We start from the raw sequence: 15,694 nt of genomic DNA, 5'->3' as shown, positions 1-15,694 counted from the left end.
TGATCTCTTTTTATTTATATATAATAATAATAAATAAGTTTTAATAATTGTAAAAAACAACAAATAAATTTAAGCACACATTGTAAAATTGTAAGCTAATAAAGTAATAATTGGGGAAAAATAAATTAAAGTAAAGTAATAATAGTAGTTATTTAATTAATTGATTGTTGTTTTTATAATGTTGATAATTGATTTGAAAAAAAAGAAAAGAAAAAAAAATTTTCAAAAAAAAATTCAAATTTAGAAAGTGGGAATCAGTTTGGTTAAATATTAAAATATGAAAATATTGAAAAATTTTTCTCTTATTTATTTGTATTACAAATGTACTGTATATAACAACTTTTTCGTATATTTTTTCTATTGTATTGTATAATTATAATATAATAATAATCAATAACAAATGCTACCAAACAGTCACATAATGAAAATAAATTGGAGTAAAAAATTTGCTTAAATATTGAAAAGTAATCTCTGACTCATAATTTTTCAAACAATAGAGATCGATAAAATAAATATAAGGAGATAAACAAACCAAATTATTAATTGATAATCCAACTTTAAATCAAATTTACTTTCGAGAATGTTCCTGAGCTTAGTATAAGTACTTGACAACCTGTCAATTGAGTTATAAAAGAGGACAGCATTTTCATACATTTTCTACCTGTTCCTGTAGGGCTTTTAAATTATTTTTTGTAATCTTGTATCTAAATTTCATATTTTTTATTGTGTAGGGTCTGAGATTCCGTAAATTTTTAAACCGCTGACGGAGACGGACTGATAAGAGGAAAATTAGGATTTAAGAAGGTAACTTATTAGTACGGCACAATTGAACATGGATCGGAAAAGTACAACGCTTCCGTAATATTTATTTCACTGAAATCTCGAGAGCTAATATTATTATTAAAGATCTAGGGCTCAAATCGATTGATCTAAAAATTTTCGTAATCTAAGTATTACTTAAACTCATGGTAGCAATAAGAAAGTACAGTGATTAATTGACAATTACAATAAATACCAGTAAATGCTAAGCAACAGTCTAAATTCCTGAACTTTAGTTGATCAGTAAACGTATATCTTACAATAATTCTTGAAAAATTACTTAGTAAGAGTTAATTAAGTATTTGTCACTAGGATACTTTCAATCAAGACGAAAATGTGAGGAAAAGCTTGTAAAAGCACGTGACAATGCACGTGAGCAGAATATCTATATTCAAGTAAGTGTAATAAGATTAGATAGGATTCTAATTATCCATGAAAGATTTCAAAACAAATTATAATTATTCTAGTAAAGTTCCCAAATCTAACATTGTCCGATTATTTGTAAAATATTCTTCTCATATAATCTTGTTTGGTAGAAAGCTACACGAATTTGCTAATAAAGTTGACAAAAATTTCAAATTATTGTATATATCTACTTGAAGGCTTCTTTATGATTGTATAATATTCCTCATTATTATCATTTTACAAATATTTTTAATCATCATGCATATATTTGATATATATAATTCTAGATTATACAAAAATAAACCCAAATGCTCTATTTTTTACTGATCTTTAACCATTTTGATAATTTTGATTTCTTTTTATCTTCGTCACCATCATTATCATTTGCACTTGATTTTGACTTGCCGAAAAACAGCTTTGATTTATGATGATTATCATCAGGTAATAATGATCTATTCTTTTCCAATTTTCTTTCAGGTAATTCATCTTTAGCTTTTATAATTAAATCTTGAGAAGTATTATTTAAAAATGGACCTTTTGAAGCTAATGAATTTTCCCAAATTAAAATAATTTGTTCATTTTGAAATTCTTTTAAATTTATGAGTAACTCATTGTTAGTGGTAAATGATTGTGTTAATTTTGTGAATGGTGGATAACCTAATTTTAAATTATAATTATTTAAAAATTGAGGTAATAATAAATCATCTATTCTTTTTATAAATTGACCGAATTTCAATGAATTTATATTTTCTAAAAAATTTAATTGTAAAATGGATCCATCGGGGAATTTAATTCTAATTAAGTATTTAGTAGGTAGTTTGGAATCTTTTGGTTTAGTTCTTTTTGCTGAAGCTCTAATTACATTTTGATAAGTTTTTGCTTGATTTACAGTCATGTTATAATCTTCATCTGGATTTTGATATTGTTGTTGGTTTGAGTTGTTTGAAGTTGATGATGGAATGTATAATTGTGGAGTTTCTTGAAATTCTTCTTCTTTGTATACGTATGATGATGATGATTCTATCAATTCTGCAGATTCTGTATTATTTTGTTTTGATGGTATATCTGAAACAATTAAATTTGGGTTGTCTTGTGAAGTTGGTGGTTGTTCAACATCTGTCATTTCAACATCTTCATTTTCTTCATTTGTAGTAGTTTTTTTCAATTCATCATGAGTTTGTGCATATTCTTCTCTATGTTCTTGTTCTTTCCTTTCTTTAGCTAATTTTTCTTCTTCCAATTTTTTGCGCGCTAATTCTTGTTGTATATATAATTGATTAGCTTCTTCTTGTTTTTTATTTAATTCAGCTATTTGAGTTTTGGATTTAATTTCTTCAATTCTTATAACTACACTATTTGCATTACCTACAATTGATCCCAATGTTGTTTTTTCATAGTTGATAAAATCTATTGTTAAATTTAAAATTCTTAATTGAGTGTTTTTAATGGGATATTTGAATGATTCTACTAATTGTTTTAGGGTGGTTGTTGCATTAAATTTACTTATTGAGGTACCTTTTGAACTTGTGAATTTAACATTAATTTCTTTGTTTATGTCAATTTTTTTCAATTTTAAAGTCAATTTGGAGTTATTGATAAGATTGGTTAATCTAATTGGAGTTGAACTATCTAAAATTTTATCATTGTGATATAAATCTCCAGTGTATGTAGTTGAGTCAATTTTAAAACCAGTTAAACATTGTGAAACCAATTGTGAAATAGTTTGTGATTTGCTTGCAGTAAATTTTTTTGAAGTCGTTAAATAAGTTATATTCAATGATACTGTGGCCATTTGTTTATGTTTACGTTAATTGTTTAAAGGAGTGACAACGTTCTGAGTTTTTGATAAATATTGATGGCAAAATCAATTGATTACAACTTGAGCTAATAATAAATATTATTATATATCTTAATTGACCTGCACACACGAATTGTTTTAAATTTAGTTTGTATGACATAAAAAATAAAATTACGACACCACTAGAATGTATGCGTCACACATTCTTATAAATTTTTTTTTTTAAGCCGAACCACTTAATATAACTCTAACTTTTAAACAAAGGCAATAAAATTTTGATAAACAATAGTTAACAACCACTATCCTTTCGTTTTTTTATATAGTTTCAAAAACAAGCAAATACAAGCAATATAGTTTCAAAAACAAGCAAATACAAGCAATAATGTGTTTATGTCTTTCAGACCTTTGTTTAATAGTATTATCAATATTTTTCCCTCCATTACCAGTATGGATAAGAAGAGGTGTATGTTCAACTGATTCTTTAATAAATATTTTATTATGTATGCTTGGTTTTTTCCCTGGATTGATTCATAGTTGGTATATTATAGCAAAATATCCACCACATTTACAATACGATGAAAATAATAAAATATATTATGTTTATAGAAACGATTTAGAAAATCAAACTCAACATCAACAAGCTCATTGTCATCATCATCATCACCATTGTGAAGGTGAAGAAAGAAGTATTAGAAATGAACCAAACGGTGCACCACAAATTAATTATGGTGCTGTTAATGAAGGTAGTAGTAATGGTAGAGTTGGTCAAGCACCTCCTGAGTATTCAGAATATGATAATAAAACTCAACGTTAAAGGATAAAAATTGGCAAATGAAGAGCTAGAGTAAGGTGGGTTACAAAGTATTTATAATTCTTTAATGGTTAATTAGTTGGGTATTATTTGTTTAGTTTTTCAAAGTAGATAATAATAAGTGTTTTAATTTAAATAAATGTTTTAATAATTTTAAACGATCTGAGGAAAGTAGAGATTATTGTAGAAATAGGTAAAGCTTGGTGAATCTAGCGATCCATCACTACACTACGTCTGAACAGAAAGCAGTCAATATAATGGTTATGGTATTACTACCTATTTTTGTTTGTAAAGTAATAAAATATTATTTAACAGATAAGGAAAAAAAGATAAGAATTACTTTTAACATTCCACCAACTTTAAATAACCGAAGAATTATGTTACTACTATAAACCTAGATTAAATATTCAACAACTAAAGTATATAGATAACTACTCACATCAAATTACAAATGGCATCATTAATAAGAGACTCAATTCAAACAATGGGTAATCCCAACTCTACGACCACCCAAGATCAAGACATAATAAAATCAGAAAAATCAATAAATTCAATATCTTTCTTAAAATCATTAAAAGATTGGTGGTCTTGTCCTTCTCCTTTGATTTATGATTCTACTCAAAATTTACAAATTGATAAATATGAAAAAGCGAAATTGAATAATCGAATTATTGAATATGAATTGTTTAGAGCTATATTACCTGAAGAAATATATATTAAGAACCCAGTTGAAAAAATAACAGAAGGGACCAATTCTGATGAGTCGTCAACTACAGAAACAGAAGATTTAGAAAAGATAAAGCATAAAGTATCTGGAGAATTAATAGATGTTGAATTAGATGATGGAACATTTATACATGAATTTTATCTAAGTAATAATGAAGAAACCACTAAAGAAATTCATATAGTGATAATACATGGGTATATGGCAGCTTTAGGATTTTTTTTGAAAAATATAGAACCATTAGTGAAAATACCAGGAGTGAAATTACATCTAATTGATTTACCAGGATTTGGGAACTCTTCAAGACCAAAATTTCCTATTGAATTTTTAGTTGATCCACCGACAAAGAAAGCTAAAATACAACAAATATTAGATATTGAAAATTGGTTCATTGATAAGATTGAAAATTGGAGGATAAAACGTAACATTACTAAATTCAAATTAATAGGTCATTCAATGGGTGCATATTTATCTTGTTGTTACTTGATGAAATACAATCTCCAATCAAACCGTGAAAATTTAGTTGATCAAATCATTATAGTAAGTCCAATGGGTACTGAATCAAATCCAACAAGTTTAATAAATGATTCAAGATACGACATTAACTTACATTTTTCAAGTAATGCTCTTAACGAATTAAAATTTGAAGATCATGAAGCTAATGGTGAAGAAATAATTATAAATGAAGAATTTACCACGTTATGGGAAAAGTTAGGAGCACCAAAATTCCCCAAAAATGTTATATTGAAAACAATATGGGAGAATAATTATTCACCTTTCCAAATTTTACAAAAAACAGGTCCATTATATTCCAAAATTTTATCATATTGGTCATTTCAAAGATTTAAAAATTTCCAAACTACATCCACAGACAAAAATGAAATAATAGAATTAATATTAAAATTACATAATTATTCATATTCAATTTTTAATCAGTATCAACAATCAGGTGAATTAGCAATTACAAAATTTATAACTTCAGAAATATTAGCAAAATTACCATTATGTGATCGAGGATTAGTTGATTTCTTGGTGGATCATAATATAGATAATTATTGGATTTATGGAGATAAAGATTGGATGAATTATAAAGGTGGTGAATATATTTTTGAAAAAATCAAGAATAAGAATTCAAAATCCATTACAAAATTTGAAATATTGGAAAATGCTGGTCATCATATTTATTTAGATAATCCTACATTATTCAATCAAAGAATTATTGAGTTTTTTAAATTATAGATAGATAGATGCAAAATTTAGATTATATATTGGTTTCTAGATATTAAGTAGATTATTAATAGATTCTTCATTAATTTCACCAGATAATAAATTTTTAACACCCTTTAGAAAATTATAATTTTTATCATCAGTACTAACTTCAATTTGTTTTTTCAACTCTTCAGATATTTTAAAAGCATTTGAAATTACATCATTAGGTATACCTGCCAATTTAGCAACATTTAATCCATAAGAATTATTAATAACACCTCTAACTAAATTATATAAAAAAATAATTTCAGGAAAATTTTGATTTGGGGTTTGAATTTCTTCAAATCCCATATGATAATTTATAACTTCTCCTGGATATTCATCTTCAATTGTATGTAAACTTGGATAATGAGTAATAAACAAGATTAAAGGTTTATAATCAATTTCAATTAAATATTTTAATATAGCAAATGCTAAACTTATTCCATCAGTTGTGCCTGTACCTCTACCAATTTCATCTAATATAACTAATGATCTATTAGTTAATCTATTAATAATTTGACTACATTCTGACATTTCAATCATAAATGTTGATTTTCCCTTTAGGATATTATCAGAAGCTCCCATACGTATGAAAATAGAATCAAATATCCCCATTTTAGCAATAGAACAAGGTAAATAACAACCAATTTGACACATTATTGTAAATAATGCTATTGTTTTGACATAACTTGATTTACCACCCATATTTGGACCTGTTATAATTAATGCTCGATTTGTATCATATGAAATATTAATATCATTAGATACATAACTTGAATCGTTTTTCAATTGTTCTATAATTGGATGTCTTGCTTGTTTTACATCTATTATTAAATCATCAACTAAATCGGGTTTAGTCTTGAGATTATTATTGGAATAATAACTTAATGATAATAAACAATCTAATGTAGATAAATGTTTAACTATAATAGATAAAAATGAATATTGACAATCTAAAATTTGACAAAATTGTAAAAAAGATAAATCACATTTTTGAATTAACATTTCTTCATGATATGATTTTAATTTAATTAACTGAATAATTTGCTTATTTCTAAATCTACTTACTGTTTTTGTTGAATTAATTTTTATAAAATCCGAAGATAAATTTGAAACTAATGGACCATTTCTAATTTCTATAAGATATGGTTCTCTTTGAGCTGTTACATATTGCAATTGTGGTCTTTGTAATAATACTCTGATTTTGGTTAATTCTTTTTCAAATTCGGATTCAATGTTTTTTAAGTTTTCAAATTCCTTTTTAATATCTTCGAATCCTTCTCCATTACTATTTAAATTGAAAAAAGTAGTCTTTTGAACAAAAGGATCTTTTGATTCATTCAATAGGTATGATGGATTAATCATACTTATCAAATTGTATATAACATCAGTTTTGGATAATTTTAACAAGTCCTTTAACATTTCTCTTAAGATATTAGATTTAATTTCAAAATTTGAATCAGTGATTGTTTTTTCAAACAGTTTAACTAATTTTAAAACATCATTAAAACTTTGTAACATTAAAAATATTTGTTTTCTATTAATTCTTGTTGAATGGGTAGTCGCTGAATAATGAATCTTGATGAGTAATTCTTCTAGGTCTAAGTTCTTACCTATTTTGACAAGTTGTTGTGATAATGAATCTATAATATGATTAAACTTACATAATTCTTCTACTGAATTTAATCTTTGTTGAATTTGTTCTTTATCTATTAATGGTCTTGAGATCCATTTATTCAATAATCTATTACCAAATCTTGTCTTGGTATGATTTAATAACCAACATAACGTACCTCTATTTGAATTGGGTTCAGTTGTGTTTACAAATATTTCTAATGCTGTTAATGTGTTTGCTGGTAAAATCATATATTTTCTTGAATCTTTGAAAGTTGAAATATTTTGAGGAATTGTGAATATATTGTTTAATTTAAATTCTGATAAGTATTCAATTAAATGTAATATACATTCTTGAATTGATAATGAGTAATGTGTAATGTAATAATTCAACATTTCATCATTTAAGTATGTATTTAATTTCTTCATATTTTGAGATTTAGATTTATGTTCTATTTTTAAATCATGATTTATAAGCTTTAAACATTTTAAAGTACTTGAATTAATTTTTGAATCATTATTTAAAACAATAACTTCACTAGGTCTTAAATATAATAATCTAGTTTCTAATTCATCTCTATTAATTAAATCATGAAATTCATCATAAATGATTTCTCCAGTTAATGGTTGTACTGCAACCACCGCAAAATCTTTTTCATTAATTTCATTAATACATATAATATAATTTGGATTTTCTTCTTCAATAGAATTAGGTATTAAATTTGAACCAATAAATTCATCACTCATATATGTACCTTTTGTATATACTCCAGTAACTTCTCTTTTCATTAAATCTCCTGATTTTCCAACTTTATCAATTTCTTTTATAATAGCAGATTCCATTTGTTTAACAATTCCAACTTTTACATTACTGTTTAGTATTCTTTGTAAATTGATATGTAATCTATTATCAGGGAATGAACAATATGAGAACCGTAAATCTTCTTTATTTTCAATATACATTATATTTAATACTCTTGAAACATGTTGTGCTGATTTTTCTCCAAATATTTTATACTTATAACCAACTTGAATTAATAATATTTTGTCAGGATGTTGTGATGTTATTTCTAGGATTTGATTTTCTAGTGGTGTTAGTTTCTTTTTGGGGGTAGGTTTGGCTACTTTACGTGACGTGTATGTGTACTCAGTGGTTCTTTTTTGAGGTATTATTTGATCTTCTTTTGAGTTGGTGAATTGAAAATGATCCATTGATGTTGATGTATTAGTCGGTGGTTCTTTCGGTGGCGTTGTGATTTGTTCTGGTTCTATTGGCTGAGCGGTTGGTTGATATATTGGTTTTGATACTTCTTCTACATTATTTTCTACCTCTGATTCAGGTGTATTTAAAGTGTTAGATGATTTTAAATTTATAAATTTGAATTTTTCAATCCCATTATTTGTAGAATTTTCTGGCGAAACTTTAGGAGGTTGTTGTTGAGTAGGTGATTTTGGTTTTTGAGGTGTGAAGAAATGACTTATTGAACTTTGTTTCTTCTTAGGCGTCATTTAATGTACGTGAAGTTTGATTCAGGTAAAGTTGTAATACCAGATCAAAATTTAATTATTTAACGTAGGCGCGTTTTCTAAATGTTTCAGAATTATTTTTTGTAAAATGCAACGAATTTGTTAAATAAAAAGTCTATATAAATACCTATACACTAAAAAGTGAAGAAAAAAAAAGCCCATCCAAATATTCCAAAATAAGCGTCATTATTAAAGTTGTAGTCTCTGGATGTTGAAATAAATTATCTAACTCTACTAAAACTAACTTTATTAATATTATTACTTAATGAATTTAAACTTGAATTTTGATTAATAAATAAAGATTGATTGTTTTGTTGGGAAGTAGTTTGTATTGTTGGTGAATTACTGTGTTTGAATGATGATGAAGATGATATAGAAGGTAACGTGCCTGACGAATTTGATTTCTTCAATATCATTTCATTTTGGGGGTTGTTGTAATTGTTGTTGTTGTTGTAGTTATTATTGTGATAGTTTATCGTAGTGTAACTTGAACTACTATTGTTTTGACTGTTATTGTTATTGTTGTTGTTGTGGATCAAATGTTGAGAATTTGAGCTATTCGAGCTTGAAAAACTTCCACTTGATGAAGTAGTAGCTATTGGAGGGTTTTGATTATATTGGTGATTACTATTGTTTGAATGATTACTATTATAACTATGAGATCTTTGTTTAGTAGGGCTAGTATCTAAATGATTTAAAGAAGTTCTACTTGAATTAAAAGCAACTCTTGCAGCAATAGAAGCAGATGAATTTTGTCTTGTTCTTTGTAAATCTTGAATTCTCATTGATGATTTTAATTGTGGTGATGGTTGTTGTTGTTCTGAATCATCTACAATTGGCCAAAATACTTTTTCGGAATTTATTGATGGTAGTTGATTTGAAAATGAACTTTTCCTTCTTGTTATAATTCTATTATTTGATATGGGAGAAGTATTTGTATCATTTGATAATATAGATTGTGGAGAATTTGGTTCAATAGCTTCTTGATGGTTGTTTAATTCTTCATTACGGTGGTGGAGATGATGGCTATAGTACCCGTTTGATGATGATGAAGATGGTGGCTGTTGTTGTTGTTGTTGTTGATTTGATAAACTACGAATTGAAGGGGATATAGTTACTGATTTTAAAGAAGGTGTTTTATTGATCATCGGTTGAGTAGTTATTGGAGTTAATGGTCCAACCATAAATTGATTATGAATTGATGAACAACCTGAAAGACTTGGAGTTGAAGGTTTTGTATTTGTTGAAGATGATGTTGTAGTTAAATTTAATGCAATTGGCTGTTTATGTTGGTGTTGTTGTTGGTGATTATTGTAAGTAGTATTAGATCTTTGTCTTGCTGTTGTAGTTGTTAACGGGGTTATTTGTGATGAAGCATTTTCCAATGGTAAAGACAGTGAATGTTTACGATTACCATTTAATCTCTTATATTCTTCTTGACATTGTAATGACATTGATACTATTGGACTTGATAAAACTTTATTTTCACCATCTAAATCCAAAGACATTTGTGAATGATTTTCAGTATTTAATCGTAGCATTGGTGGTAATTTATTATCTGTGGTGGTTGTTGATTCAACTGAATTAAATTCATGATGTTGGTGATTGTTGGTTATTGTTGTTGTGGATGATCTTTCAAAATCGAAATTATTTATTAAATTATTTTTCATTTCTTCATATTCTTGAATTAATTTAAAACTTGATGAATAATCTTTTGCAGTCCAATCTTGTAAATTTTTTAAATTTTCAAAATTTTCAATAGTTTGTTTAGCTAATTCTTTATTTATTGAATTTATTAAAATATGATTTATAATTTCTTTTAAACAATCTAAATTACCAAATTGAAAACAATAATGTAAACAAGTATTCCCTAATTTATCTTGAATTAAATAATTAGACCCAAATTCTAATAATAATTTACAACCTTGTTTAAAATTATAAATACATGAATATTGTAAAGGAGTTTGTTCCAATTCTCCACCTTTATAATTTAACCATAATTTACCAGGAAATTCTTGTAATAAATAATGTAAAGTTTGTAAATGATGATTTTCAATACATAAATGTAAAACAGTTATATTATCAAAAGTTAATAAATCTAAAGTAGTATAATCATTTTGTAAATTCCCCAATGTCTTATTTATAAATATAATAAGATTATAACAAATTAAATAATGACCATAATAAGAACTATAATGTAAATTTGACCAACCTTTATTTGAAGAATCAATATTTAACCATAAATCGGGAAATCTGGATAATATTCTTTTTATAATTGGTAAATTACCTTCTATTATAGCATTTCTTAAACGATTTGAAGGATCTAACATTATAACATTATTGATGTATTAATAAATTGAAACATGAAGTTCAAAGTTAAATAAGATGAAGTAATTTAATCAATTGATGGTTGTAAATAAAATAAAATAAAATAAAATATAAATGTTGATAATATAATTATAATAATTATAATAAAATATAAAAATTGAAATATTATAAAATGTCACAAAGAAATTATTTTTTATTTTTATTTTTTATTATTATATTGCGATCTTAAGATTATAGACGTGTTTTTTGTTTTTCTTACTATAAATGGATTGAAAATATACTTTAAATAAATTTGTTTTAATTGATAATTGAGAATAATATGATTCAAGACTGATCCAATAAAATAGATGAAACTGTAAATAATATCAAATTAATCCAATTATGTATATATTCTTTACTACCATATAGTTGTACTATGTTACCTTTATTTGAAATTTAAATTAAAAAAAATTAAAAATAAAAATAAAAATAAAAAATTTCTGCACATAATAAATTATTTAATTAAAGGGAATAGAAAATTTCATCTTCTAAGAAATAGTTACAATAATAATAATAAAAATTTCATACTTCCGTTAAATTCTATTATTTTAATCTTATATTTGAAGTTAATCTTTATTATTATTTATATACAATAATAGAGACCAATTATATATAATATAAACTTGTTATAATTAAGATGAAATTCTCATATTTCTTAAAATACTTTATTCTTAAATATTGTTCATAACAATTTAAACTTAAACTTTTTAATTGTATAAAGGAATAACTCGTACTTTTTGAGGGGGAAATAAAATTTGTCCGTAAATTTAATTTTTATTTTGAATAAAATAAATATAATAATAAATTTATTTTTGCTATTCGCCTTGAAATATAAAAATTAAAAGATTACAAGAAGATTAAATGGAATAAAATAATTCCATCTTGTATTCCAAATTTCAATATTTAATCTTCTTATTATCATCATAAGGTTTTGAGTATATTTCATATTTTGATAGTTTAATAATTCAAATTTCTTACTTAAAGTTCCCTTAATTTCTTTTTTAATTAGATCTAATACATTCTTTATTATTCTTTTTCTAAATATAATAGTATCTTTTCTTGATTACAATTTTAGTTGAATTAAAGATTTACACTTTATGTACATTATGTACGTACAATACTTGCGATGTATATGCGTAACAAGTTTGAGTTATTTTGATGTAAAAATTGTACCAGATAAGATTGTACATTTGTAAGAACTTGAGAATTTTGTTGCTACTTGAGCTAATTTCTTACACTTGGGTAATTTATGAAAATGTAAACACGGACCTTAAGCCCTTTTCTTGGCTATAAAATATTAAAATTTCTGTCTAAAATTTGTTTATGTGTTTACAACCTGTTGTTACATGGACACTTGCCATATTTACTGTCTCAACAATTGATTATAAGATATCTACTTTAATAAAAAGACACTACTTTCAAATATAAACACTTAGACAAATCTGACTAGTTTTAAGTACATTTTATATAGTTTTATAGAACAACTACTCATGACTACTTATTAATTAACAACCAAATTGATATATAATTAACTTGAATATTTTTAATAATCCAAATTAGGTATAAATACGAACAGAAGATCAAATATGTTACGAAATTAAAGATCTTATTGACAAGACACTCTTTATGAAGAAATACTATAAGGAAATAACAAAGTTTAATCAATTACACTTGAGACTAAGGTCAAAGTTAGAATCAAATTTTGATTTTTGGTTTTACAACCTCCTCTTTGCTTCTTCGAAAACGAGGAAATTTTGATCTTTTTAATTAAAACATTATATTATGTTTTTGCGTACTTTTATAAATAATGTTTATTAATATAAATATATCTCTATCAAAAATCGTTAAAAGAAATTTTGAGCTGGATAAGTATGGTGTAGTCTTGAGGATGAGATGAGAAAGTTTGAAAAGATATATGTAAAGTCGTGAATAGATATTTGATAATTAATTGGACATGATTTAATTATTCAAATTTAAGTTTTTGAGTAGTGATTTCATTTGGACACCGCAATGAGTTCATGAATTGAATGAAACTGATTGATTGAAGGAATAAAAGTATAGTCAGTGTTTTTCTTTAATGACGGTATGAATTTAAAATCACTATGTTTTGTTGATATGATTGGACATTATGAGTTAGATGTGAATGAGTTGAATTGGAAATTTGATATATAATGATGATTCTTTATTTCAAAGATAAGTTCAATAACAACTTTAAATCTAATGATGTTCAAAAGGTAATTTCATACCAAATATAACAGGACCATCTTCTTTAATTCTATAAAATATCCAAAACCACATAGTTGCACCCATTAATTTAGCACCCCAATAGATATGAGGAGCAACGTGAGGTTTAGCTACTGGTGCATGACGTATATATTTAGCAAAATGTCCTGCTGCCATTGTGTATGTTGTTGAGTTGGTCTATTTTTTATAGATTTGATTTGGTTTAGACTGATAGTACTTTATATTTTTTTTCCAGTAGTAATGTTTTTTTTCTTTACTTTGGTTGGTTTAAAAAAATTATGTTAGTCGTGTAAAACTTTCAAGACTTTCGGTATGTAAAGTCTAATATACAGTAAAAACAAAATTGTTGTCGTTTTGTGTATAATTGATTTGTCGTTTTAGTTCAAATTGATTTGTCGTTTTGGTAAATTTAATCTGTCGTTCTAATGAAACTAATCTGTCGTTCTGTTGTAAATTGATCTGTCGTTATATAGTCAATATTTTGGCGTTTCTTAACTATGAAAAAACGAAATTAATTAATAGTAAAAGTGCGACTAAAATTTCTCCCCTCAAGCGACAGATTAATTTGATGTAGGGCGACAAAACAAATCTTTCAAAGCGACAGATTAGATTCAAGAAAACGACAAATCAATTTAAACTAAAACGACAAATCAATTATACACAAAACGACAACAATTTTGTTTTTACTGTAAGTATTTACGAACTTTCCAGTTCTTTTTTCAATACAGGCCTAATCGATATTCAAGTCTAATTCCCCAAAGAGTAGAAGATGGAATGAACTACTGGATAGGACTATATTGATGAATCAACTACAAATGAGAGTTTTTCCTGATCTTATTTAATATTTAAAAGTTTTTATTGAGTGTGAATTCGTCTAAAGAAAACTGACTTTGATCTTTGTTTTTCAAAAAGCAAGGGGCATGTAAAACAATAACGTTTTATTTTTTCATCACTCTGAATGTTCATTAGATATCCATCTAGCTAGCTAAAAACAAAGAAAAAATTTAAGATTGAGAGTGAGAAGGTTATTCATGTAATTCACTTACATTTTCGTAGATGTTTATAATCAAAACTTATTTTGAATATCTTCTGTTTTTGTTCTGTTTGTTCTATTTTTGTTGATCATGTGTGATCATAGCGTGCTTGTATGTTAATAACCACCTTTTTAGAAATGGTCAATCATAAATCATCATCAACAATAGAAAATCTAGATTTAGATTATTGGTTATCAATTGATTTACGAAGTTAATTTAATACTAATTAGGCATTCAATTGATAAACTCCGATACCTGTAATTTTACTTAAATTTGAATAGACCAACAAAACTAATGCAAGGTTGCAATAAAACACTTTCCCAAATTGTGTTTATGAAAGGAAAGTAATTTTTTCAATTGGCTTTCCGAAGCATTAATCAAATTGAATAAAGATTATTATGTTTTAACTAAGATCTTTTACAATTCTTTCCCTTTGATCCTCGCAATGCTATTTGATTGTTAAATTACAAAACAGATTTGGATTATTGACAAATTTAGATAAACGAAAGTTACAAATTAAAATTTAGGCTGGTTTTAGTTAAATTGCCTTTAAAAATTTTGGAGAAAATTGGAAAGATCATGATACACTCTAAATATCACTAAAAATTATTTACGAATTTTTCTTCACTGAATGCCTGTTTTCAATATTTCTTTTAACCTATATCTTTTCCCAATAGATTTTCAAAGCTACAACCAAAACAAGAGTAATTGATTTTTTAGGTGCAGAAAGCATGTTTAACATTACGAGTTATGAGAATTTCGGAACTTGTTTAGTTAATTAATTGTGATGATCTCAATACTTTTTATTTTTAATTTTACCCCTTAATTTAACAGTTCCACATTGTGATTAATTTTAATTACAATTAATTGTAGATCTTTAATATAAGAAAATCTTAGAACCTAATTAGGAATCCAATTAGGGTCTGTTTGTCTTTATGTAGAATATATCATTTGATAGAGCCAATAGAGACAAGATAAGTCATTAAAAAAGTTGTAAAAAAAGATAAATAAAAAATGTTTATTAAAAAAGAATTGAAGGTCTAAAAATTAATTATTAGAATTAAAGATAAATAAAAATGAATCACATTTGAAAGAATCTC

General features: G+C 25.4%; 5 protein-coding genes across 5 annotated transcripts; 2 read left to right on the top strand and 3 right to left on the bottom strand. All coding sequences in view use genetic code 12, as the record gives it.

The window, feature by feature from the left end:
- Window positions 1-1,537: 1,537 nt before the first annotated feature.
- KGF54_003392 (uncharacterized protein) lies at window positions 1,538-3,016 on the bottom strand (the record flags this gene model as incomplete). Its single annotated transcript, XM_051763975.1, has 1 exon — window positions 1,538-3,016. One exon carries the CDS (start codon window positions 3,014-3,016, stop codon window positions 1,538-1,540), a length of 1,479 nt encoding a protein of 492 aa, XP_051619452.1.
- Window positions 3,017-3,404: 388 nt separating this feature from the next.
- KGF54_003391 (uncharacterized protein) lies at window positions 3,405-3,836 on the top strand (the record flags this gene model as incomplete). The annotated part of the gene is made up of 1 exon (XM_051763974.1): window positions 3,405-3,836. One exon carries the CDS (start codon window positions 3,405-3,407, stop codon window positions 3,834-3,836), a length of 432 nt encoding a protein of 143 aa, XP_051619451.1.
- A 448-nt stretch (window positions 3,837-4,284) lies between these two features.
- On the top strand, window positions 4,285-5,796 carry KGF54_003390 (uncharacterized protein; the record flags this gene model as incomplete). Its single annotated transcript, XM_051763973.1, has 1 exon — window positions 4,285-5,796. One exon carries the CDS (start codon window positions 4,285-4,287, stop codon window positions 5,794-5,796), a length of 1,512 nt encoding a protein of 503 aa, XP_051619450.1.
- Window positions 5,797-5,832: 36 nt separating this feature from the next.
- On the bottom strand, window positions 5,833-8,931 carry MSH3 (mismatch repair protein; the record flags this gene model as incomplete). Its single annotated transcript, XM_051763971.1, has 1 exon — window positions 5,833-8,931. The coding sequence occupies one exon, from the start codon at window positions 8,929-8,931 to the stop codon at window positions 5,833-5,835; it is 3,099 nt and encodes a 1,032-aa protein (XP_051619449.1).
- Window positions 8,932-9,170: 239 nt separating this feature from the next.
- KGF54_003388 (uncharacterized protein) lies at window positions 9,171-11,279 on the bottom strand (the record flags this gene model as incomplete). Its single annotated transcript, XM_051763970.1, has 1 exon — window positions 9,171-11,279. One exon carries the CDS (start codon window positions 11,277-11,279, stop codon window positions 9,171-9,173), a length of 2,109 nt encoding a protein of 702 aa, XP_051619448.1.
- Between the last annotated feature and the right edge of the window lie 4,415 nt (window positions 11,280-15,694).

Source organism: Candida jiufengensis (genome assembly GCF_024610255.1).
Source record: "Candida jiufengensis strain CBS 10846 chromosome Unknown scaffold2, whole genome shotgun sequence".
Lineage (NCBI taxonomy): Eukaryota > Fungi > Ascomycota > Pichiomycetes > Serinales > Debaryomycetaceae > Lodderomyces > Lodderomyces jiufengensis.
This window is presented reverse-complemented; position numbering and strand designations above follow the sequence as displayed.